The sequence below is a fragment of the Epinephelus lanceolatus genome, chromosome 14, assembly GCF_041903045.1.
Source record: "Epinephelus lanceolatus isolate andai-2023 chromosome 14, ASM4190304v1, whole genome shotgun sequence".
Lineage (NCBI taxonomy): Eukaryota > Metazoa > Chordata > Actinopteri > Perciformes > Serranidae > Epinephelus > Epinephelus lanceolatus.
In genome coordinates this window covers 45337780-45361300 of record NC_135747.1, presented here as the reverse complement: position 1 = coordinate 45361300, position 23521 = coordinate 45337780, and the positions used below count along the sequence as shown (strand labels likewise).

The 23521-nt window shown below is 42.6% G+C and overlaps 1 protein-coding gene across 2 annotated transcripts; it reads right to left on the bottom strand.

Annotated features, from left to right (window-relative positions):
* Nucleotides 1–201: 201 nt before the first annotated feature.
* LOC117251039 (interleukin-1 receptor type 2) lies at nt 202–14809 on the bottom strand. 2 transcript variants are annotated; one of them, XM_033617006.2, is made up of 10 exons: nt 14639–14809; nt 13328–13417; nt 12895–13153; nt 11582–11756; nt 11087–11264; nt 10333–10410; nt 10176–10241; nt 9958–10093; nt 4757–4902; nt 202–1948 (listed from the first exon to the last, which is right to left on the bottom strand). In XM_033617006.2, exons 2-10 carry the CDS (start codon nt 13407–13409, stop codon nt 1803–1805), a joined length of 1266 nt encoding a protein of 421 aa, XP_033472897.1. In that variant the 5' UTR covers nt 13410–13417; nt 14639–14809; the 3' UTR covers nt 202–1802. The 2 variants fall into 2 exon arrangements, with proteins under 2 accessions (XP_033472897.1, XP_033472896.1); XM_033617005.2 differs by lacking the exon at nt 14639–14809 and adding an exon at nt 13572–13626.
* Nucleotides 14810–23521: the final 8712 nt, after the last annotated feature.

Sequence of the window (23521 nt, the reverse complement as noted above, 5' to 3'; positions counted from 1 at the left end):
TATTTAATGGATCGTTTCTTCTTCACTGTGTTAGAAGGAAACATTGAACCTGTCACTGCGACATCAAGTTGTAGCGATGTAAGAGCAGTCATCACAACAGTTAAACCATCAAATACTTTAAATATAATAATCTAATGTTTATTTTTTAAGATTATAACTTTAAAATACTTCATTTAATCAAACATAGACATGGATACAGAGCTTTTTCACACATCACTCCTTTATTCAGATTTGATATATAAATGGTCAGACATTTAAAAACAGACTTAACTTTCTACTTTTAACGTACAAGATGTTTCCCTGAGAGCTTTACTGCATTTTAAAAAATAAACTGTAAATATATACTGTAAAATCTAATGCAGTCCAACACAGCAGCTTGCGAGCCTGAATATCAACAGGATGGTATCTGACTATCAACAGGATGGTATCAGACTATCGACAGGATGGTATCTGAATATCGACAGGATGGTATCAGACTATAAATAGGATGGTATCTGACTATCAACAGGATGGTATCTGAATATCGACAGGATGGTATCTGAATATCGACAGGATGGTATCAGACTATAAATAGGATGGTATCTGACTATCAACAGGATGGTATCTGAATATCGACAGGATGGTATCAGACTATAAATAGGATGGTATCTGACTATCAACAGGATGGTATCTGAATATCGACAGGATGGTATCAGACTATAAATAGGATGGTATCTGACTATCAACAGGATGGTATCTGAATATCGACAGGATGGTATCTGAATATCGACAGGATGGTATCTGACTATCGACAGGATGGTATCAGACTATAAACAGGATGGTATCTGACTATCAACAGGATGGTATCCGACCATCAACAGGATGGTATCAGACTATAAACAGGATGGTATCTGACTATCAACAGGATGGTATCCGACCATCGACAGGATGGTATCTGACTATCAACAGGATGGTATCTGACTATCAACAAGATGGTATCAGACTATCAACAGGATGGTATCACCACCAGTGTGAATATTGTCTCTGTGTTTGTAAGAGGGATGCAACACACGATTATTTCCATGGTTGATTAATCTGTCAATTGTTTTGATTAATCAGTAAATGTTTCATCTATAAAATGTTTCTCTTAATGACGTCCTCACAGATGTTCAGTTTACTGTCACAGAGGAAAGAAACCAGGAAATATTCAGTCTGAGAAATTAAATAATTATCAAATGAGTTGATTAATTTAATAGTTGGAAACTGACTGATTAATTGCTGCTGTGAACGAGTCAGTGAGAGGTGTTTCTAATAATCTGCCTCCTTTGTGTTTGTGACTTTATAAATGTCTCTGACAGTGTTGGACTGACATGGTCACTGAACACATCATCTGATGGAGTGTTTGAACGACCTCATATTGAACTGTGTATTGGACACGTGGACGCAGATGTTACAGAAGACTGAACTGAATTTGTCCACATATAGGCCTAGTTTTGGGTTAAATTCCAGCAGGATATTTCTGCCTCAGATTCGACATGGATCCATGAAAGAAAAGTTATGGCTGTAAAATAATACTTAAATGAAACAGATGCCTCATTATTGAAGCGATAACACATTGTTGAGTAATGCTCAGTGGAGAATAAAGACATGACGGACACTGAGTAACAGCACGTTACTGGAGCTGAATGTAGCTGCTGATTTACAAACATTAAGTCTCTGTAAAAGGAGTGTTGGACCCTGAACACATCCTGGTGATGTCACTGCATGAATTCACATGCACACAGTGCATGACAGACTACTGAAACACATTAAAGGGGTCTGTGTTAGAAGGTGCTGTTCTGTCGAGCCAGGATGTAATCCATCTTCTTTTTCCTTTTAGGTTTGAAGAGGACGTACAGGAAGACAGAGACCACAGACAGGAAGCAGGACACGCCCACTGCAGCTACCACCAGCCATGTAAATGTGGAGTCTGCAGAGAGAAGAGGAGGCGAGTGATTCAGAGGGTTAGGGTCGTCTCGATCATCACTAAGGATCATGTCAGTGTCAGGAGACGTTAGTCTTTATGTTCATTGGTTATTTACTGAGATCTATTTGTCTCCGTTGTTAAAACAGAATCAGACGTGGTCAAAAACACGAACAGTCGGACATTAAGACTGTAAACAAGACAACAAAGTCAAGATAGAACATAATGGTCTGTATGGTTGGACATCTTTGGGGTTTTTACACTGGTGCTAAAATGATTCTTTTAAAGCGGCACTGTTCCATAAACGGTGTCTTAACTTATACTTAAAATAAAAACAAGCACAAAACAACATTCAACAAAATTAAAGAACAGCTGCTTTAATGCATAGAAAAATTTAAACATTATACTGTTAACTGTGTAAAATACACTTAAACATATAAATATGAATTAATATAAAACACTAGGGCTGTAGTCTCCTGGTCGACTGGTCGATTATTTGGTCGCTATGCTCTCGTTCGACCAAATTCTCATTAGTCGAATAATCGCCGTGTTACTTTCATAAGGAGAAAAGTGCTACATCAACAGCTTTCCAGGATTAATCCATTATTTCCTGCGGGGGGGGGGGGGGGGACAGGCTAAGTTACTTGTGAAAATGGGGGTGTTTTCAAAACACGCCCTTTGTTGACAGAAAGTTGAACTCGCCCACCCTCACGCTCAGCGTCGCGGTGACGCAGACCTCCTGTCTGTCTCTGTAAGCTGACACCATTTCCCTCAGTGGAAACAAAGCTTGTATTTACTTGTATTTCACACATAAGAAACAATAAATTGTGAAGACAGTAAAGCCTCCACTAAAATAGCATTTTAAGTCTTGTGTGTGATTTATCCTTCAGGGATTTATACTTCAGGGATTTATCCTGGCTTCATATGAGCAGAGGAAATCTCCGCTCATCACTAGGCTAATTTTTACAGTGTAAAATGCCATAGGCTGGCGCTAATAATGTTAGCATGTTGTATTTGTTTGGAAAACGTGTTTAGTATAAGACAGTTGTTTTGTCGGTGAATGTTGTGAGTTGTAATGGAGCCAAATTATGTGCCGTTACCTTTGTTACACGTTGCTGTTGTCCCTGGTTTTATATGAGAAGAGGAAAAGATCGCTAGCTGCTAGGCTAATTTATACAATGTAAAACGCCATAGGCTGGCGCTAATAACGTTAGCATGTTGTATTTGCTTGGAAAACATGTTTAGTATCAGACAGTTGTTTTGTCAGTGAATGTTGTGAGTTGTAATGGAGCCAAATTATGTACCATTACCTTTGTTAAGTGTTGCTGTTGTCCCTGGTTTTACATGAGAAGAGGGAAAGATCGCTAGACGCTAGGCTAATTTATACAATGTAAAACGCCATAGACTTGTGCTAATAACGTTAGCATTTTGTATTGGTGGGGAAAATGTGTCCAGATAAAGACAAGTGTTTGTCTGTCAGTTCTGCGATTTATACTGAAGCCAGTTTGTGTACTTGTGTTTGAAACTGTCTCTATTAAACCATGTTTAATGTGTGTTTAATGTGTGTTTAATGTGTGTTTTGAATCAACTATATAAATAAAGTTTGATTTGAACTAAACTTTACAACTCTTAACACAGTCCTCCACCGCCGACTAGTGTTTTGGAGGTGTAACTGCAGAGTGACACAGACACACCACTGCAGAAGTAAAAATAACGTGCAGATTATTTTTCCCCCACGACTAATCGATTAGTTGAAGATTATGTGCGACTTTAGTCGACCAAGATTTTCTTTGGTTGACTACAGCCCTACAAAACACCATCAGAAAATTTACATAAAGAATAAAACCTGATAAACAACAACAATAATCTGACTCCAGAACAACAGCCACAGATAGATAGAAAGAATGAACTTTGTTATCACAGTTGGTCCACCTTAACAGTCCACCCTAACCGTCCACCTTGACAGTCCACCTTAACAGTCCATCTTAACAGTCCACCCTAACCGTCCATCTTAACAGTCCACCTTAACAGTCCATCTTAACAGTCCACCCTAACCGTCCACCTTGACAGTCCACCTTAACAGTCCATCTTAACAGTCCACCCTAACCGTCCACCTTGACAGTCCATCTGTTTTTTGGGGAGTTTTTCCTGATCAGCTGTGAGGGTCATAAGGACAGAGGGATGTCGTATGCTGTAAGGCCCTGTGAGGCAAATTGTGATTTGTGATATTGGGCTTTATAAATAAAATTGATTGATTGATTGATTGATGTGAGGCTGTTGAAAAGATTTTTCCCGTTGACTTCCATCAGGACACAGATGTCTGTTTTGAGTCTCGTAACTTTAATTAACATCTTGTTTCACTGGGTGCGGTTACATGATGGCTTCTCATTCGGAATTAAATAAATCTGAATGAAATCATTCAGAATTAAAGTCTTTCCAGGTAGTTTACATGAGAAATATTCATTCTGAATGAGGGTTTACACGGAGATAAGTTTAATCGCCTTTATTCGGGTCTGCGCAAGGTTTGGGTCAGGGAAGGTTTCTGATTGGATAGGGGGCGGGGCGGATGTTACGTGTTTACGTTTACCGGAAGAAAACACTGTAGTCTTCGCTCCGGATAACAAGATGCTTGATGATGCCGTGCTTAGTGCCTTTTTCGGGCTTGTTTTGCTTATATTCTTTAAGCAGCAGTACGACAACAACCTTGTTCTGCTAATGTTTAATTTGTGTTGTGATTCGATCTAATCCACTGCATCCTGAAATCCAATGATAGTCAAAGTGCTTCAGTGGCCATACACATGCACACACACACACCTTCTAGTTGAAGCTGTGCGACCACTTCCTGTCTCCCTCCTCGATTCTGAGCGACACACTTCAGCTCCGTTTTCACGTCTTGTTCTGTCATCTCGACCACAACGAGCCTCATCTCAATGTGGCAGCCATCAGACACTCTGGTTACCCTGGAAACAAGAGACAGACACTGTGGTTACCATGGAAACATGAGACAGACACTGTGGCTAACATGGAAACGTGAGACAGACGCTGTGGTTACCATGGATCGTGAGACAGACATGGTATGACTGCGGTGGGTGAGGAGATGTATATAAAATAATATTCTGATGTCATCAGCTGACATCACATCTAAAAGGTTTTCTGTTAAAAGTTAAAATATTCAATTCATCAGATTCAAATCATTTCAAATCAAATTGATCTTTATTTGAAAACAATAATAATAATATTTGATAATAAAGATAATAATGACCGGATGTCGATTTATAAAATCTGAGATTGATGTTTTAACGCAGGCTCATTTCCACAGATGTGAAGCTTTAACCGCGTTAATCTCAGCGGTCTTTAAATTATTAAGTCTTCGTTCCTCAGATGCTGTGACGTAACTGTTCACTTCCTTTTCTCCGTTTTGCTGTTGTTATCATACAACCAACATTTAGTTATAATTTATTCAGTTTTATTGCTTATCTGAATTTTATCTCCTTTATAAAATAATTCCTTGTAAAGTTTAAAGTTTTATTTCTCTGAGTCTCTGCAAGATTCTAATATACTGACGTCTCCCATCGAGTGATGTCGATATCAGATGAATCGGGAGCTTGTGAATCAGTGTTGAATGGATTTAGGAAATCAATACCCAGGATGATACCCAGGGTGATACCCAGGATGATACCCAGGGTGATACCCAGGGTGATACCCAGGATGATACCCAGGGTGATACCCAGGGTGATACCCAGGATGATACCCAGGATGATATCGAGGGTGACACCCAGGGTGACACCCAGGATGATACCCAGGATGATATCGAGGGTGACACCCAGGGTGACACCCAGGATGATACCCAGGATGATATCGAGGGTGACACCCAGGGTGATACCCAGGATGATATCGAGGGTGACACCCAGGGTGACACCCAGGATGATACCCAGGATGATATCGAGGGTGACACCCAGGGTGATACCCAGGATGATACCCAGGATGATATCGAGGGTGATACCCAGGATGATACCGAGGGTGATACTGAGGGTGATACCCAAGATGATACCCAGGGTGATATCGAGGGTGACACCCAGGGTGATACCCAGGATGATACTGAGGGTGACACCCAGGATGATACCCAGGGTGATATCGAGGGTGACACCCAGGGTGATACCCAGGATGATACCGAGGGTGATACTGAGGGCGATACCCAGGATGATACCCAGGATGATACCGAGGGTGATACTGAGGGTGATACCCAGGATGATATCGAGGGTGATACCCAGGATGATAACCAGGGTGATACCGAGGGTGATACTGAGGGTGATACCAAGGGTGATACCGAGGGTGATACCCAGGATGATAACCAGGGTGATACCGAGGGTGATACTGAGGGTGATACCCAGGATGATATCGAGGGTGATACCGAGGGTGATACCCAGGATGATACCCAGGATGATACCGAGGGTGATACTGAGGGTGATACCCAGGATGATATCGAGGGTGATACCGAGGGTGATACCCAGGGTGACATTCCAGGATGATAACCAGGATGATAACAAGGGTGATACCAAGGGTGATAACCAGGGTGATACCCAGGATGATACCAAGGGTGATAACCAGGGTGATATTCCAGGATGATACCCAGGGTGATACCCAGGGTGATAACCAGGATGATAACCAGGATGATAACAAGGATGATACCCAGGGTGATACCCAGGGTGATAACCGGGGTGATAACAACGATGATACCCAGGGTGATAACCAGGGTGATATTCCAGGGTGATACCGAGGGTGATACCCAGGGTGACATTCCAGGATGATAACCAGGATGATAACAAGGGTGATACCCAGGGTGATACCCAGGGTGACATTCCAGGATGATAACCAGGATGATAACAAGGGTGATACCAAGGGTGATAACCAGGGTGATACCCAGGATGATACCAAGGGTGATAACCAGGGTGATATTCCAGGATGATACCCAGGGTGATACCCAGGGTGATAACCAGGATGATAACCAGGATGATAACAAGGATGATACCCAGGGTGATACCCAGGGTGATAACCAGAATGATACCCAGGGTGATACCCAGGATGATATTCCAGGATGATACCGAGGGTGATAACCAGGATGATAACAAGGATGATACCCAGGGCCTGTATTCATAAAGAATTCTAAGACTAAAAGTAGCTCTTAGTGATGTCATTCTAAGAAAAATCTTAGAATTCCTTAAATTCCAAGATTTTTCTTAGAATTTTCTCTTGGTAAGATAAAATTGTTCACAAAGCATCTTAGGCCTTAACAGAGCTCCTAAGGTGAAAAACTGTTAAGAGGAGGGAGGAGGTACGAGGGGTAAAGTAATAATTACCAGAGATTTTAGTCCCGTCCGAATGTGCCATGTCAGTAATCATTACCACATGATGTCAGTAAAGATTACCATGACTTTTACCTTCTGTAAAAGGGTCCCGGAAAATTACCTCAGGTAATACTAATCCAGTGTGAATAGACCAGCAGTAATATGTGTGTATTTCCTGTTTCCAAGTGGTTTTTCACGGATTTTCAAGCATGGAGGCTCTTGAAGATGCACTCATTTTTGCACTTCACAGTCGGACAAGTCCGTGTGAAACCTCAGGTACTGTGGGTCTACGACGAACACGATTCAAAACCAAAAGAAGGTCGCAAGCACTTGTCCGAGGCACGGGACTTCTGATTGCTTTAGGTAGTTAAGTATGCAATGTAGCAGGGCTATGTGGCTAATAAAAAAATGACAATAAAATCAACCAATAGGCTAATCAGTTCATAATAATTCCATGTTGTAGGCTATATTATTTTATACATACAAGGAGTGTGGTGGTGTGGTTTTTTCTCCATTTCATTTGTTGTTTTGGTCATTCTGCCAAATCAAACCGCTTTTTACAAGGAGGCCAGCAATCACAGTAACTGCTGACAGCTGAGTCTGCATCCACCATTAATATCAAATAGATTAAGTAGTAAAATTACCAACATGGCGAGTAAACATAACAATAAGCAAATCAATATGATAATCGGCATGTGAATGAGGTACGTTCAAACATTTTGAAGCTGTGTAACAATTAATTTAATTTTGCTGAGTTACATCATCATGACATAAAATTATTTTAACGATTACACATTTCTTAATACAGTCTAAGTTCTATGATCGGTTCATTTCACTGTCCATTCATTACTAGGAGTGCATTTGTTTTTTTGTTTGTTTTTTTCTCCTTTTTGTAACAACCAATCACAGCTTTTAGAAGACTGCGTCATACCTAGCAATGGGGTCAACCACACCTCCTCACTAAGATAAAAGTTTCTGTCCCCTCCTTGCTCAGAGTTGCTCTCAGAAACTTCCTGAATCACTCTTAAGCTAAGATTCCTTGCTAGGAATTTTTAGGCTAAGTTAGGAGCTCTCTGAGAGGACTCTGAGAATCTTTGTGAATGTGGGCCCAGGATGATACCCAGGATGATAACCAGGATGATAACCAGGGTGATACCCAGGATGATAACCAGGGTGATACCCAGGATGATAACCAGGATGATACCCAGGGTGATACTGAGGGTGATAACCAGGATGATAACCAGGGTGATACCCAGGATGATAACCAGGGTGATACCCAGGATGATAACCAGGGTGATACCCAGGATGATAACAGGATGATACCCAGGGTGATACTGAGAGTGATAACCAGGATGATAACCAGGGTGATACCTAGGATGATAACCAGGGTGATAACCAGGATGATACCCAGGATGATAACCAGGATGATAACCAGGATGATACCCAGGGTGATAACCAGGGTGATAACCAGGATGATAACCAGGGTGATACCCAGGATGATAACCAGGGTGATACCCAGGGTGATACTGAAGGTGATAACCAGGATGATAACCAGGGTGATAACCAGGATGATACCCAGGGTGATACTGAGGGTGATAACCAGGATGATAACCAGGGTGATACCCAGGATGATAACCAGGGTGATACCCAGGATGATAACCAGGGTGATACCCAGGGTGATACTGAAGGTGATAACCAGGATGATAACCAGGGTGATAACCAGGGTGATACCCAGGATGATAACCAGGGTGATACCCAGGGTGATACTGAAGGTGATAACCAGGATGATAACCAGGGTGATAACCAGTGTGATACCCAGGGTGATACCCAGGATGATACCCAGGATGATACCCAGGGTGATACCCAGGATGATACCCAGGGTGATACCCGGAGTGATAAATATTAACATCTTATCAGATGTTAATATTTACTTTAAACATATTGTACCACAATAGCCAGAATCATAATTATAATATTATTACTTTCATTAATGTTGTTGTAAGCTATTAACATTATTGTCTGTCTGTCTGTCTCTCTCTCTCTCTCTGTCTCTCTCTCTGTCTCTCTCTCTCTCTGTCTCTCTCTCTCTGTCTCATTGTGTCATACGGATTACTGTTAATTTATTATGCTGATCTGTTCTGTACGACATCTATTGCACGTCTGTCCGTCCTGGAAGAGGGATCCCTCCTCAGTTGCTCTTCCTGAGGTTTCTACCGTTTTTTTCCCCGTTAAAGGGTTTTTTGGGGAATTTTTCCTGATCAGCTGTGAGGGTCATAAGGACAGAGGGATGTCGTATGCTGTAAAGCCCTGTGAGGCAAATTGTGATTTGTCTTATTGGGCTTTATAAATAAAATTGATTGATTGATTGATTGCTTAATTGATAACCAGGGTGATACCCAGGATGAGCCCTGTTCAGTATGTATTTAAAAAGTTGTTGTTTTTTTAAATTGTAAAATGTGATTGTACTAAAATTCATCTTAAGTTGAGGATTAACCTTTTTCTGCCACGTCAGGATCCCAGAGTACGAAGTTAATTCCTACTCGTAGCTTTGTTTTTTTTGTTCGTGGCGACGTGAAGCTTTGTATGTGTTGAGTTTAAGGTTAAATGAAGTTGTTAAGTCACTTTTTGTGACCTCCTGTCTTTATAACGACAGAGCGTATCAGCAGTTACCTCCTTCCTCCCTGCAGAGCACGCCCATCGAGGTATGATGACTCCACTGATTGGTAGTTGACCAGCCATGTGACCACAGTGGAGTCAGCTGTTTGACACTCAGTGAGCGCTGTACACGACAGCTCCAGTGCTGAACCTTTAGAAGAGTTAATATAGAGTTAATATAAACATCCTGTCTGTTCCTTAACGCGTGTTTAACGAACCTTTCTATCACTCACCATGTGAAGTCTCAAAGATGGAGCCATTCAGCGGGGACACAATCACAGGAGGTCGAATCATTGGCGCTAAGACACAAGAAGACACGTTAAAGTTCTAACTTCAGTTTTATCATCCTGACATATAAAAATAAATAAATAAATAAATAAATAAACTCACTGTTGGCAGTGCTGCTGCTGATCGGTCCGGGGTCAGAGGTCGACGACAGGTCAGGTTCAGTGATTTCAGGCTCCCAATCTTTATTTATGTTAAAACAAACAAAAAAAAACTTATTTATAATAACAACAACTACAGAAACAACAATAAGACTATGATGGTACTGATTGATGGCAGCCCACAGTGTTTTGTGTGAGACAGTTGTCTGGTTTGTGTGTTACATCTGTCCCACCAGCAGAGGGCGACAAAGGCCAACTAATGATGTCTCTTATTGACTAATATTTTCTGATTATCACTACGATCCTGTAACTACAATTTACGTATGATAGTTGTTTTGTCTAAATTTGTGATTTTTTTCTTTTTTTATATAAAAAATGTATTTTTATCATGAACCTGTGAAACAATAAAGAAATATGAAAAGATATTTACATTCATCCAGAAAACAAGTTAACACCTTACAGGTGATACAGATGGAGATATAGATATAGATAAGGGCCGTCCACACCAAGAATGATCATTATAAATATACTGTTTAAAAAATCGTCCACACGACAACAGTAACGATGAGCGCTGTGGAAAACGACATTGTTAGGATAGTGTTCAGAGCGGTGTGATAAACAACAGGAAGCATAAACTGTGCGCTCGGCTGTCAGTGTTCACAGGACGTTGGTATGGTCATGGTTATAGTTATGGTTCCAGTTGTCCTTTACTCTACACTCATAAATCAAAGAGTGATGCGTGTCATGACGTCACCCACCTTCCACATGGAGCACGATGGTTCTGCTGACTTTGTAAGTCTGGTCGTTGATTAGCGCTCTGAGCTGACAGGTGTAGACACCTGCATGGGACCGCCTCACAGTGGGGATTATGAGTTTACCTCTGTTCTGGCTGAAGGAGCTCGCTCTGCCTGGCCGAGGCGAGGTGGGACTGGAGTCCTGTCAGGAAACAACACACTGCATCACTTACAGGAAACACTGAGAGCTTTCGACTCTATCCGAGGCCATCTGAGGTCCAAAGAGTCACAGATCTGGTGCTGTGTGAGTTTAAAGTCTGAGGTATTCATAAAACGGGAGGATGATTAGTGTGTTACAGTGTGAGGTCTGACATCAGACCTCCACCGGCAGGAAGTGAAATGATATATAACCAGTCTGCCCTGTAGAGCTCGTACCTGCTGACATCACAGTATCTGACAATGATAAATAGATTTTACTTTAAACACTGTTGGGCTGAGGATGTCGTTACGCTCTCTGACCTTGTGCCACTCGATCCATCTTCCCGTCTTGTTGAAGTGACTCAGAGACGGACATGAGAGTCTCAGATTCTCTCCGACCACGGCTCGGACTGGATACGACACTTTCTCCATGTCAACGGCGTTTGACTCGTACACCTGCAGCCTGATACTCCCAGTTACACAGTAGGTTTCATTTCTGGAGACAAAATGGGGACAAAATTCTTCAGTCGCAGGAAACAAGAAGGTGTAGCACCTAAAAAAAATCATTCTTCAACCAGAAAGTTTGAATCCTGATGATGGTGCTGAGAAATCTGCTGTCTGTACATTAACCTCCGCGGCAACAGAGGGACGACTTAGAAAAGATGTGATATAAATCTGATCATCAAATGAATTCAGATTAACATTTCCCACCATGTGATCGTCACCACAACAACAAGCAGTCAGAAGAAGACGTATAGAAAAATGTGAAATACTTAATTTACTGAAAAAAAATCTACCTTTGAATATATATATCATCAGAATATTTATTTATTCAGCTGTCACATGGTGTGGTGGATTTTTTGGAGAAAAAGCTGAAGGCCCAGTGCACTGACGCACACATGTTGAAGTACGTCGGTTGTTTTAAACACGAACTGAAAACACTCTGAGGTGAGTCAGACTGTTTGGACGTTGCTACTCTGACTTTGATTTGATTTTAGAGCATTGAAGTGAGCAAAGAGATGGAGAGACACCGCGGTGGATGAGCTGAGGTTAGCGCTGTTAGCTTAGCCTAAACCTTTATGAACAGTTTGGTTGTAATTCTGCAGTGCTGAACGAAAACAACTCCCGCTGCCAGCAGCTGCTACAGATCCATCATATTTCATCACATTTCGTCACATCAGATACTGAAACTAATGAACATAAACAGACCGACCACCTGTTGTCTATCAAGGAGGATGTCTGACATCTGCGGAGTTTTGATGAGCTATACTGTATGTGACTTTAAATACAAGATGAAGTGACCGCTGCTTCTCAGTGTTTCTCTCCCTCCTGCCTGATGTCACCTTATCGGCTGCTCTGATGGAAAAGTACAAAAAATAAAGATGGTGTCTGTAAGTAATACGATCTTGACCCCGCCCACATATTTCAGCGACCGACCGCCAGTCCTATGGTGACACCCACAGTACGTCATCAGAGCTCCAGCTGAGCTCCAAATAAGGCGTGTTAGTTATTCCTGTCAGTGTGTTTGTGCCTTTAAAGGAAATAATGTCGTCCTAGATTTATCAGCGCTGCACTTGGAATAAAAAAACACAATTTCTGTGTTGGCTGTAAGAACAGGTGAGTTTTAATGTTACCTGTAAGAACAGACATATTCCCCTGAGTCTGAAGCCTGAGCTGGGAGGAACCACAGTTGTTTGTTATGCTGCTGAACGCGCCCCTCGCTGTGATAGGCCACGCCCTCTGGCCCGTTGTCCTTGGTGATGAGGTACTTCGCTGTTGGGAGGGCAATGTTGTGTTCTCGGAGCACGGTCTCAAACATGGGGAAGAAGAGGATTATGGCCTCGCCCTCCACTCTCGAAATGTTCAGCTCTGTAGACACCAGCAAGCAGCCGTCTAGAGACGAAATCATTCAAATAAAAACTTTATTATTAAGGTTACAGAAACACGTCGTTTACCTGTCCAGCCAAAATCTGTTCGCTCTTTAAATACAGGAGAGTCTGAAACTATCGAAGTTTAACTCAGTGATGTTTTTATAATGTGCACTGACATCATGCAGAGCATGCTCACCTTTGACTGACAGAGGAATCAGAGGAGGATTTCCATAAACGTGTTGGACGATGACCACAAACATAAATGCCAAATGCACCATGACGACGTCTGCAGGGACACAGAGAGAGATCAACCATCAGCTGACATAACGGTGTCGAACCAATGAGCCGACACAGACAGCTGCAGGTGTTCAGGTGGTTTCAAGTTTCAGGTTTAATATTCAAAGTTTAAAAGAAGAACAAACGGCAGTAAATTCACTCACAGTGAGGACGACACAATAATTAAACAGGAGGCGAACCGACATCTGATGTTTCCTCCACCAGCTCAGAGTTTAAATGACGGCTGGCTTTAATTTAAACTCTTCTGTAGATTGTAAAACTTGTGACATCACATGAGGCGTCACCGAAACACTCCCGTTCAGCCCGCCCCCATGCTCAGCGGACAAATATAACCACGGGGCTTTACCATGAGTCACTTTAAGGCCACTGATATTAAAGGTCAGCAAATCTGATCACTCACAGTGATGATGGGAAAACACACACGTTTTTATTTATATATGTTTTTAATTTATGATTAAAATACAAACCTTTAACAGAATTAATGGATAATTTTAAAGATTAGAAGAGTTCATTTTTGATCTGTGTTCTGATTTATGGTGGCAGAGCTTCACCATAAATGGTCTCATAAAAAAAAAAATCATGAACTCTGTTTTAAGTAGAAAATATAATTAGTTGTATTAAAAAGTAGAAATAGTAAAAAATAATGTTAAAAGTGTTTAAAAATATACAAAATAGTTTCGTTATATTTCGACTTTAAATCATTTTTAATTTTGATGAAATATCTTGGAAAATATTGATAGTTAATTTACATCAGGAAGAGATAACTGACTTTGAGCTCTATATAATTTAAGATTTGTTTTTTAAAGATAAAACTAACAAAGTGCTGAGGCCAACAACAGAAGGAGTAAACATCAACAATGAATCAATACTTGTGCTGTCAGAAATGTTGATTTAATATGATTGATTACTTATTTATTCTGAATATTTGAAATGTTTTAATAATCATTTTCCTCAGAATGGATACAGCATCTGATCTCTGACACTGTCGTCTTTATATTTATATTAAATAATAATTTAGATTTTTTTTATTTAGTTTTTTTTTAGTTTTTCCTCCTGGTGTCAGATATCGATTTATTTTAAAGGTATCGACATTACACATTTAAAAACACTGATCACAATAAAACTGTTACAGATATTCACTATCAATATTCATTTGATAAAAAAACTGTACACACACACACACACACACACAGCAGGAGAGAGTACTCACAGTGTCCAGGTGAGCGTGGTGACCCCGGCAGTGTGACTGTCAGACAGACGTGGTGACGGTGGCAAGTGCAGCTTCATGTGGTCGGTGTCCTGACAGCTCAGAGGGAACCTTCGCTCTCTTTTTAAAGTTTCCTCTGAGATGGAAATTTCTCAGGTTTCTCAATGTAACACAGCAAACTGTACAACTCACCACACACAGCTGCTGACTCCTCACACACACACACACACACACACACACACACACACGCTGTACATTGTGGGCGGAGCTGCCGGTATTTCATTCTGATAAAAATAAAAAAAAGTTGGAGTGTTTACGACTGTTGTGGACGTTTGTCTGACATCATCTGTCTCTGACATCAGCGGAGGACATCTCCATGTTTGTTTTAGCACAACACACACACGCGCATACACACACACACACACACACACACACACACAGATGATGAGTTGGGGGGGGTTTCCTCCTCCTACATTATGAAACCACCCTCCCACCAGCAGTGGTCTCCACACACAGACAGTTTGGGTTTTATTTGCTCAGTATTGGAGGGACGAAGAATTTAATGTTAGTTTTTTAGTCTGTGGTCACAGTGTGTTTGTTTGTTTGTGTACTGAAGCAGCCAATCACATGACTGAGAATGTGACTACGAACACTAGTTGGGTTTCCATCCACCTATTTTTATTTGCATTTTCAACAATTGCGAAAAAAAACTTGAATGGAAACACCTGAAATTTGAAAAAAAGCCGAAATATCGCAAAAAAAGTTTTTATGCTTGGAGGAGGTGATAAAGTCAGTGTATGGATATTAGGAAAATGCGACTTTTAGCAATGGAAACAGATTTAGCAAATAAACGATGACGTAGGCTACCAGATCCTACTTCTACTTCACTTCCGCTCCACGAGTCCACAGTCAAAAAATGGCGGCAGAGGAAGGGAGCGTGAGATATGTCTGGAGCGACAACGAAACTGAATGTTTCTTTTAATTAATAAAAGAAGCGAACATTAATGCCATACTAGATGGAAAACAGCAAAGGAACGCAACCATGTATCAGGACCCACAGAAACAAAGGATGAATAAAGGCTTTGACAAACCATGGCAAATACTTCGAAGCAACTGGAAGAGTTTAAAACAATGCTACATGAGTAAGAGGCATCGTATGTCTACCAGCCGAGCGGGAGGGAAAGCTAAAACCAACTTCAGATATTTTCATCAAATGGACGATATTCTTGGACAAAGACCGCTGGTTACGGCTATCAGCCCGTCGATAAACAGCTAAGGTAAGGTAACGTTAGTATATTGTGTGAAATATTAGCTACATCTGACTGGTAGCTAGCTAGTTTTAAATCTCCTGACTTCAATGGTAACGTGTAGCTAATAATGTACATTACTTTCATTTCATTAGGTAACGTTAATGGCGAATCGAGCATGGAGGGACATGAGCTTGAGAACTTGGACATGCCAGAAGATAATTCAGAAGGTAACATAACGTTTATAAATTTTAAAACGTTTTAAATAAATTCGCTTAAAATCTGCGATACATTTGGATGGAAACCCAGTTCCTGATACACTGAGTATCTGTGTGTTTGATTTGTTGTTATCAGTATTTGTCATGTTCTCGTGTTGTGATGAAAAAAAATTGTATTTTACAGACTTTTGATAAAGCTGAAGAACGGTTTTATTTATTCGCTGCGAACAACACTCAACTCTGTAGCTCCTCTTAAAAAGAAGTTAACAAAGCAAAGAAAGTTCGCTCCTTGGTATAACTCTCAAACCCGTAAATTAAAACATATATCGCGAAAGTTTGAAAGGAATTGGCGATTAACCAAACTGGAAGAATCTCGTTTAATCTGGACAGACAGTCTCAAAACTTATAAGAGGGGCCTCCGCAATGCCAGAGCAAACTATTACTCAGCATTAATAGAAGAAAACAAGAACAACCCCAGGTTTCTTTTCAGCACTGTAGCCAGGCTGACTGAGAGTCAAAGCTCTATTGAGCCTTGTATTCCTTTAGCCCTTAGCAGTAATGATTTTATGAGCTTTTTTAATGACAAAATTCTAACTATTAGAGGCAAAATTCATGACCTCCTGTCCTCAGATAGTACCTATCTAACCTCAAACACAGCTGTAAGACCTTATATATATTTAGATTGCTTCTCCCCAATTTCTCTTCAAGAATTGACCGCAGTGATTTCTTCATCTAAATCATCAACGTGTCTCTTAGACCCCATCCCAACTAGGCTACTTAAGGAGGTCTTACCTTCAGTTAACACTCATATATTAGATATGATCAATATATCCTTATTAACAGGCTATGTACCACAGTCTTTTAAGGTAGCTGTAATTACACCTCTACTAAAAAAGCCCACCCTGGATCCAGAGGTGTTAGCCAACTATAGACCAATATCTAATCTTCCCTTTATGTCAAAGATCCTTGAGAAAGTAGTCGCAGACCATGTGATTTTCTCCATGATAATCATTTATTTGAGGAATTTCAGTCAGGATTTAGAGTGCATCATAGCACTGAGACAGCACTAGTTAAAATTACAAATGACCTACTGATTGCTTCAGACAAAGGACTTGTCTCTGTACTTGTTTTATTAGATCTTAGTGCGGCGTTTGACACTATTGACCATCAAATTCTACTGCAGAGACTGGATCACTTAATTGGCCCAAAAGGTTCTGCACTAAGCTGGTTTAAATCTTATTTATCTGATCGTTTTCAGTTTGTTCACGTTCATAATGAATCATCCTTACGTACTAAAGTTTGTTTTGGAGTTCCGCAAGGTTCTGTGCTCGGACCAATCCTATTTACTCTATATATGCTTCCTTTAGGTAACATCATTAGAAATCACTCTATAAATTTCCATTGTTATGCGGATGATACACAGTTGTATTTATCGATGAAGCCAGAAGAAAGTAATCAATTAACTAAACTCCATAACTGCCTTAAAGACATAAAAACTTGGATGAGCACCAATTTCCTGATGTTAAATTCAGACAAAACTGAAGTTATTGTTCTTGGCCCCAAACAACTCAGAGACTCTTTATCTGATGACATAGTTTCTCTAGATGGCATTGCTCTGGCCCCTACCACTACTGTAAGAAACCTCGGAGTAATATTTGATCAAGATTTGTCTTTTAATTCTCATTTAAAACAAACCTCACGGACTGTATTTTTTCATCTGCATAATATTGCGAAAATTAGGCCTATCCTGACCCGAAAAGATGCAGAAAAATTGGTCCACACTTTTGTTACCTCAAGGCTGGATTACTGTAACTCTCTATTATCAGGTAGCTCTAGTAAGTCCTTAAAAACTCTCCAGCTAATTCAGAAGGCAGCAGCACGTGTACAGGAACTAAGAAACGACATCATATTTCTCCTGTTTTAGCTTCTCTGCACTGGCTCCCTGTAAAATCCAGAATTGAATTTAAAATCCTACTGTTAACTTATAAAGCTCTAAATGGTCAAGCTCCGTCATATCTTAGAGAGCTCATAGTGCCATATTATCCCACCAGAACACTGCGCTCTGAGAACGCAGGGTTACTCGTGGTCCCTAAAGTCTCCAAAAGTAGATCAGGAGCCAGAGCCTTCAGCTATCAGGCTCCTCTCCTGTGGAATCATCTTCCTGTTACGGTCCGGGAGGCAGACACCGTCTCCACATTTAAGACTAGACTTAAGACTTTCCTCTTTGATAAAGCTTATAGTAAGGGCTGGCTCAGGCTTGTCCTGTACCAGCCCCTAGTTAGGCTGACTTAGGCCTAGTCTGCCGGAGGACCCCCCATAATACACCGGGCACCTTCTCTCTCTCTCTCTCTCTCTCTCGTATTCTATTACTGCATCTTGCTAACTCGGCCATTCTGGATGTCACTAACTCGGCTTCTTCTCCGGAGCCTTTGTGCTCCACTGTCTCTCAGATTAACTCATATCACAGCGGTGCCTGGACAGCGTGACGTGTGTGGTTGTGCTGCTGCCGTGGTCCTGCCAGATGCCTCCTGCTGCTGCTGCCATCATTAGTCATTAGTCATACTTCTATTGTTATTATACACATATGACTATTGTCACACATGTATACTGCCAGATATTAATACATACTTTCAACATATTGTACCACAGTAGCCAGAACTATAACTATAATATTATTACTTTCATTAATGTTGTTGTAAGCTACTGTCATTACCTGCATCTCTCTCTCTCTGTCTCTCTCTCTGTCTCTCTCTCTCTCTCTCTCTCTGTCTCTCTCTCTCTCTCTCTCTCTGTCTCATTGTGTCATACGGATTACTGTTAATTTATTATGCTGATCTGTTCTGTACGACATCTATTGCACGTCTGTCCGTCCTGGAAGAGGGATCCCTCCTCAGTTGCTCTTCCTGAGGTTTCTACCATCTTTTCCCCGTTAAAGGGTTTTTTTTGGGGAGTTTTTCCTGATCAGCTGTGAGGGTCATAAGGACAGAGGGATGTCGTATGCTGTAAAGCCCTGTGAGGCAAATTGTGATTTGTAATATTGGGCTTTATAAATAAAATTGATTGATTGAATTGATTGACATGTTTCACTCTTCAGAACAAGATGGTAAATGGACCTGCACTTGTATAGCGCCTTTCTAGACTACGAGTCACATTCATCCATTCACACACACTGGCCGAGGTTACCATACCATATTACCATTACCATATTCCTCTCTAGTGCGCATGCACCCGCGCGTGCAACCTGTTGCAGTCGCTCCTGCTTGTTTTCTCGGTTTTCTTACTTTTTTGCTTTATTAAGTTTGGTATTTGTGCTGGCTTTTTGTGATTGTCATTTTGAAACTGCACCCTCTCAAAACATGCTGATTGAGAGAGTTGTACTGGTTTTCCTCACCCTGGAATTACTTATTTCATTCGGACCCGGCACCATTGTGCAACAACTTCATGGCTGCATTGTTTACTCCAGAGATCAGCTGATCGCGCTGAGGCCGGCCGGCTTGGCAGCTGGAACATCGGAGATACCAGCTGAACTGTGGAGGAAAACACACAGAGGATGCAGGGGAGGAAGTAAACAGTGGCGGAAAAAAGCAGGGTTGAGACAACGGAGGCTTATGGAGAAGAGAAGATATAAGCCGTGTCTCCCCTCTCTCATCATGGGCAACGTGAGGTCACTGGCAAATAAGATGGATGAGCTGACAGCGGTCGCCAAAAGTCAGAAGGAGTACCGGGAATGTAGTCTTATGTGCTTCACTGAGACATGGCTTCACCAGGACATTCCCGACACCAACGTCTCCATCAGCGGCTTCCAGACTGTTCAGGCCGACCGGGACTGCACCGAGAGCGGTAAGCGCAAAGGAAGGGGGCTTGCCATTCTAGTAAATAACCGCTGGTGCAGTCCTGACCATATTTCCATTATCTGTTGCCCGGACATTGAACTATTTGCTGTTGGACTCAGGCCGTATTATTTGCCCAGGAAGTTTTCACATGCCATTATTCTAACTGTTTACATCCCCCCCTCTGCCAACCCGACGTCGGCATGTGACGTCATTCACTCCGCCATAGCCCGCCTGCTGACTAAACACCCGAGTGCCTTCATAGCTATCTTGGGTGACTTCAACCATGTCACCATGGCAACAACATTGCCCACATTCACACAGTATGTGAGCTGCCCTACCAGAGAGGAGAGGACACTGGACTTGCTGTATGCAAACGCCAAAGATGCATACAGCTGCTCCCCCCTCCCCCCTCTGGGTAGGTCAGACCACAACCTGGTGCACCTCAACCCCTGCTATGTACCACTAGTCAAGAGCCAGCCTGCGACCATGAGGACAGTGAGGAGATGGTCGGAGGAAGCTTATGAGACACTGCAGGGCTGTTTTGGGGTGACAGACTGGCAGGCACTCTGTGATCCACATGGGGAGGACATCGACGGGCTCACAGAATGCATCACGGACTACATCAGCTTCTGTGTGGACTCCACTGTCCCAGCCAGGACTGTCCATTGTTATCCAAATAACAAACCGTGGGTAACAAAGGACATCAAAGCCATCCTCAACTCAAAGAAGAGGGCCTTCAGAGCTGGTAACAGGGAGGAGGTGAGAACAATACAGGGGGAGCTGAAGATGAAGATCAGGGAGGCTAAGGAGAGATACAGGAGGAAGCTGGAGAGGAAACTCCAGCAGAACAACGTGAGAGAGGTCTGGAGTGGAATGAGGACCATCACTGGCTTCAGGACCAACAACCACAGAGGAGTTGAAGGCAGCATGGACAGGGCCAATGAACTGAATCTGTTTTTTAACAGATTTGACACTGCTGGCCCTGCCCATCCCCCCCTGACTCTTCTGCTGTCTGTCTTGGTCAACCATCTCCCACTCTGCCCTCCTCCCCCACTCCTCCCTCTCACACCTCAACACCCTCCTGCTTGACCCCCCCTCCTCCTCCTCCTCCTCCTCCTCCTCCTCCTCCTCCCCCCGTGGTCAGACTGACTGCTCTCTCCATCATGAGGACTACACCCCTCCCCCACGTGTCGTCACCTCCACAATGTGCTTCACTGCTGACCATGTGAGAAGACAGCTGATGAGACTCCACTCAAATAAGGCTGCAGGCCCTGATGGTGTCAGCCCCAGGGTGCTCAAAGCCTGTGCCCCCCAGCTATGTGGAGTACTTCAGTATGTCTTCAACATGAGCCTGAGTCTCCAGAGGGTCCCCGTGCTGTGGAAGACATCCTGCCTCGTTCCTGTGCCAAAGACGTCATGTCCCAGTGGCTCCAAGGACTACAGACCCGTGGCACTGACCTCCCACATCATGAAGACCCTGGAGAGACTCGTCTTGGAGCAGCTCCGGCCCATGGTCAAGCCACTTTTGGACCCCCTCCAGTTCGCCTATCAGCCCCGACTTGGAGTTGAGGATGCCATCATCTATCTGCTCAACTGTGTCTACGCCCATTTGGATAAGCCGGCGAGCACTGTGAGGGTCATGTTTTTTGACTTCTCTAGTGTATTCAACACCATCCGTCCAGCTCTACTGGGTGACAAGCTGACAGCAATGCAGGTGGATGCCCCCCTGGTGTCCTGGATTGTAGACTACTTGACTGGCAGACCATAGTATGTGCGCTTGCAACGCTGTGTATCAGACAGAGTGGTCAGCAATACCGGGGCCCCACAGGGGACTGTCCTCTCTCCCTTCCTCTTCACCCTCTACACCACGGACTTCAGCTATTGCACTGAGACCTGCCATCTTCAGAAGTTTTCTGATGACTCTGCTATAGTTGGATGTATCAGCAAGGGTGATGAGGATGAGTACAGGGCTGTTATGGATAACTTTGTCACATGGTGTGAGCAGAACCATCTGCAGCTCAACGTGGCAAAGACAAAGGAACTGGCTGTGGATCTGAGGAGGACCAAGACACCGGTGACCCCTGTTTCCATCCAGGGGGTCAGTGTGGACATTGTAGAGGACTATAAGTACCTTGGGGTACACATTGACAATAAACTGGACTGGGTTAAGAACACTAACGCTCTCTACAGGAAGGGCCAGAGCCGTCTCTATTTTCTGAGGTGACTGAGGTCCTTCAACATCTGCCGGACTATGCTGAGGATTTTCTATGAGTCTGTGGTGGCCAGTGCTATCCTCTATGCTGTTGTGTGCTGGGGCAGCAGGCTGAGGGTGGCGGACACCAACAGACTTAACAAACTGATCCGCAAGGCCAGTGACGTTGTGGGAACGGAGTGTGACTCTCTGATGGTGGTGTCAGAGAGGAGGATGCTGTCTAAGCTACGAACTGTCTTGGACAATGTCTCACACCCACTCCACCATGTGCTGGTCAGGCACAAGAGTACTTTCAGTGGGAGACTCATACCACCAAGATGTACCACTGAGCGCCACAGGAAATCATTCCTGCCTGTGGCCATCAAACTGTACAACTCCTCCCTCTGAGTGGCCCTGAGACTTTCACACACTGCAATAATTTAATTTAACTTGTGCAATAACCCCATTCACCCTGACTGTATATATTCTGTTTGTGTAAATAATCTTGTTCAGTTTACAATATATATATGTATATATATATATATATATATATATATTTATTTATTTACGTTTATGTTTGTTAATAATTCCTGTTTATTTAACTATATATTTGTTAATACTACTGTTTAAATTTCTTATATTTTCATGTATCTTTCCTCTCTTGCAAGGAGCACCTGTAACATAAATAATTTCCCCTCGGGGATCAATAAAGTATTTCTGACTCTGATTCTGATACAAGGTGCCACCTGCTACTCAGTTTTAACACACTCACACACCGATGGAACAGCCATCGGGAGCAATTTGGGGTTCAGTATCTTGCTCAAGGATACTTCGACATGCAGACTGGAGGAGCCGGGGATTGAACCACTTATCTTTTGATTGGTGGATGACCCGCTCTACCTCTGAGCCAGACACATATGGCATTCAGACACATATTGGAGGCACATGGAGCAGCGTTCACAGACGGCATTTTAACGTTTATATACTCCAGCTGGCAAAATAAAAACCATCGTCAGACGAAGGGAGGAGGAGGAGTTCTGTTTTTCTTAGTGAGATGTTAGCAGCGACCTTCGCTCTGCTGCCGCCATACACAGATGGGTTTTGCACTGTGCTTATTATGAGCACCACCACCGCCCAACCTGACCCCAACCTGGACCCTGACCCTCACCGTGACCCTGACCCGACCATCACTCCGACCCTGACCTGGACCCTAGTAAACTAGTTACTCAGCCACGAGTGTTAAAGTGGAGGCGTGACTCCACTCTGAGACTGTGGTGACAGCGTCTGCACTGTTTCTTCAGCCTTTCACACTTCATGATTAGTGAATGAATGAAATGTGAGACACTCCCTGTTCTTCCCTGTAAACAAGTACCTGAGCGTGTGCACGTTCATCAGGA